The sequence below is a fragment of the Bufo bufo genome, chromosome 1, assembly GCF_905171765.1.
Source record: "Bufo bufo chromosome 1, aBufBuf1.1, whole genome shotgun sequence".
NCBI lineage: Eukaryota > Metazoa > Chordata > Amphibia > Anura > Bufonidae > Bufo > Bufo bufo.
In genome coordinates, this window is record NC_053389.1 from 19,910,934 (window position 1) to 19,913,941 (window position 3,008).

The window sequence follows — 3,008 nt, forward strand, 5'->3', positions numbered from 1 at the left end:
ATTTTAATTAGGATCAACCAGGTAGTATGCCTGGTTTAACAGTTGATTCTGTTGATAAGTGCACTTTACAGGGTGTGGAGTGAGCAATTTTTTAAAAGTTTTATAATAAGATCTGGATAATTCATCTGGACCCTGCAATTTTCCAACAAGACACCCTGACAGAGTGAACCAAAGTTCTTCAGGAGTAAATGGACGTAACAGAAAAGATGGAGTTGTATACTACGAAGGTTCTTCAGGAATTATTTCGATTGCCCCCAAACATTCCATGAGCATTCATTTCAGCAGGTCCTTTTTGTAGGAGGAAAAGACACAGAAATTAATCTCCTCTGTTTCAAAATGGAGCGAAACTTCATAAACAATAATTAACTACCCAACATCTACAACATCTCACACACCTTTGATCAAGAATTCACCAAGGCTTTTATGTCTGCTAAACATGACTTATGTGAACGGTTATAAATCCACTAAACGTTTGACATCCCTAATAATATGGACAGATAAATTGAACTTTTTTGTTCTTGACCTACAATCGTAGACATTTCTTGAGTGCTAGATGGATGACGCTTCATTGTTGTATGTTGTCCGAGTCCCACTTAACTGGCTGAGTTCCACTTCACCTTCCTTATCATCTTGCATACCCAGTTTAGTCTTCATACCTCTTAGAAATTTTAGAAATGTCCTCTGTACAGCAGTAGAGGAGTAATAGAATATTATTGGATCGATACTTGCGTTGAGTGTACTCAAGAGTAGAGCGTAAACTCTCCAACCTGGACTCTTGTTTTGAATGAACCCAACAATATGGGAAATATTGTATGGTGCGAAACATAGGGTGAAATTGAAAAGTGTGGTCAACGCTAAACATATTGCTCGGGACTTCCTCTTCCTTCCTATCTTGGGCATGGACAAGAGCAATCTAATGAACTTGAAATAGCAGAAGATGGTTATCACAAATGGAAAACAGAACAATACAATGCTTCCTTCTAGCCTGAAAGGCAATAAAAGATTTGCTTGCTCTACAGAAAAATTTTGATAGCATTGACCTGATTGACTGTTATTACTGGGCAAGACGGTGATGACAATGAAGGAGACACTGCCATGTAGGGCACTGAACCCCCAGATGAACACACTGATCCAGGCCGCGTGCACAGTTTTCCTGCTGACTTTGTACTTCAGTGGGTAAGCAACTCCGAGATACCTCTCAATACTGACGGCTGTTAGGAAGAGTGTACTGATATATATGCTGCAAAAATATACACAAACCACAATGGGGCAAAAAAAAAGTGGCATAGGCCAAGTCATTCCAGAAGCAGCTTCTACTATCTTAAAAGGAAGGATGAAAAGAAGAAGCAAGTCAGAGATGGTGAGGTTGAGTAGGAACAGTCCACATGGAGATGGCTTCTGGCGAACCTTGACCAAGAAGGTGTGACACGCCAAGAGGTTGGAAGGCACTCCTGTTACAAAGGCCAAGATATAGACAAAGAGGACGAGTGGAGTATAAATGACAGAAGACATGACCGGAAGAGAGAGGCCTATAATAAGAGACATAATGAGAAAAATTAGGAATTATATTCAACTAGAAAAAGTAGAAGTATGAAGTGTTGGTTTGTTTATGTGTTTATTGGATTTGTTCCATGGGCAGGGCTGGCGCCACCTGTAAGGCAACCTAGACAGCCGCCTAGGGCGCAATTTATCAGGTGGCGCCGGAACCGTGTGCTTTTAAAAAAAAACAAAACTTTGATTAATTGGCCGCCGGCGCCGCCGCTCTAGTAAGCAGGGCCGGCGCTTCCATAGAGTCCTTAGGGGCGCCGGCCCGCAACTAACTATAGGCAGGAGTCTGACACGTGTCTCCCGGAGATGAGCGCTTCCATTGTGGAAGCGCTCATCTCCAGTCATCTGTATCGCCGTCCTCAGGACAGCGATACAAATGGCTGTGCAGCAGGGGAGGGAGAGGTGTGTCCCTTCCCCTTCCTCTGATAGGCAGCAGGCACTAGGCCGGCGCAGGTGGCGCGATGACGTCATCGCGCCGCCTGAGCCCTGAGCCGTACAGCGCGGGACACAGGCCGGAAGAGGCCTGCATCGCATCGCCGACATGGAGGTAAGTATATGTTTTTTAATATTTTTTTTGTTGTCAATACTGGTGGGTGGCTACTGGGCTGGCACATGATGGGGGGCTCTGGCTACTGGCTCCTGGCTACTGGCACATGATCGGGGGGGCCTATGGCTACTGGAACATGATAGGGATAGGGGGGGCCCTATGGCTACTGGGACATGATAGGGGGGCCTTTGGCTACTGGCACATAATAGGGGGGCCTATGGCTACTGGCACATATTGATGGGGGGCTCAGGCTACTGGCACATGTTGATAGGGGGGATCAGGCTACTGGCACATGATAGGGGGGCTCTGGCTACTGGCACATGATATAGAGGGGCTCTGGCTACTGGCACATGATATAGGGGGGGGGTCTCTGGCTACTGGCACATGATATAGGGGGGACTCTGGCTACTGACACATGATATAGGGGGGCTCTGGCTACTGGCACATGATATAGGGGGGCTCTGGCTACTGGCACATGATATAGGGGGGGCTCTGGCTACTGGCACATGATATAGAGGGGGCTCTGGCTACTGGCACATGATATGGGGGGGCTCTTGTTACTGACATATGATGGTGGGGGGCTCTTATTACTGGCACATGATTGGGGGGCATCTATGAGGGCACATTTTACTGGCACATTATTGGGGACATCTATGGGGGCACTTATAACTGGCACATTGGGGGCACTTCTTACTGGCACATTATTGGTGGGCACTATTGGGGCATCTACTGAGGCCACAAAGAATGGCTATTTTATATGGGGGCTCTGTATAGGGGCATTTTATACTGGGACACATTATGGTGGGTACTATGGGGAAGGTGGGAGAGTAGCACTATGGGGTCATCTACGGGGGCACTGAGAAGGGATATTTTATACTTACAAATTATGGGGGACACTGAAGGCATCTACTGG

General features: G+C 46.6%; 1 protein-coding gene across 1 annotated transcript; it reads right to left on the minus strand.

Annotated features, from left to right (window-relative positions):
- Nucleotides 1-549: 549 nt before the first annotated feature.
- On the minus strand, nucleotides 550-1,512 carry LOC120997329 (free fatty acid receptor 2-like). Its single transcript, XM_040427737.1, has one exon. It carries the CDS (start codon nucleotides 1,510-1,512, stop codon nucleotides 550-552), a length of 963 nt encoding a protein of 320 aa, XP_040283671.1.
- Nucleotides 1,513-3,008: the final 1,496 nt, after the last annotated feature.

Bases quoted from the DNA above. Each gene is read 5' to 3' on its own strand.
- LOC120997329 (XM_040427737.1), bottom strand. From the start codon at position 1,512: ATGTCTTCTGTCATTTATACTCCACTCGTCCTCTTTGTCTATATCTTG.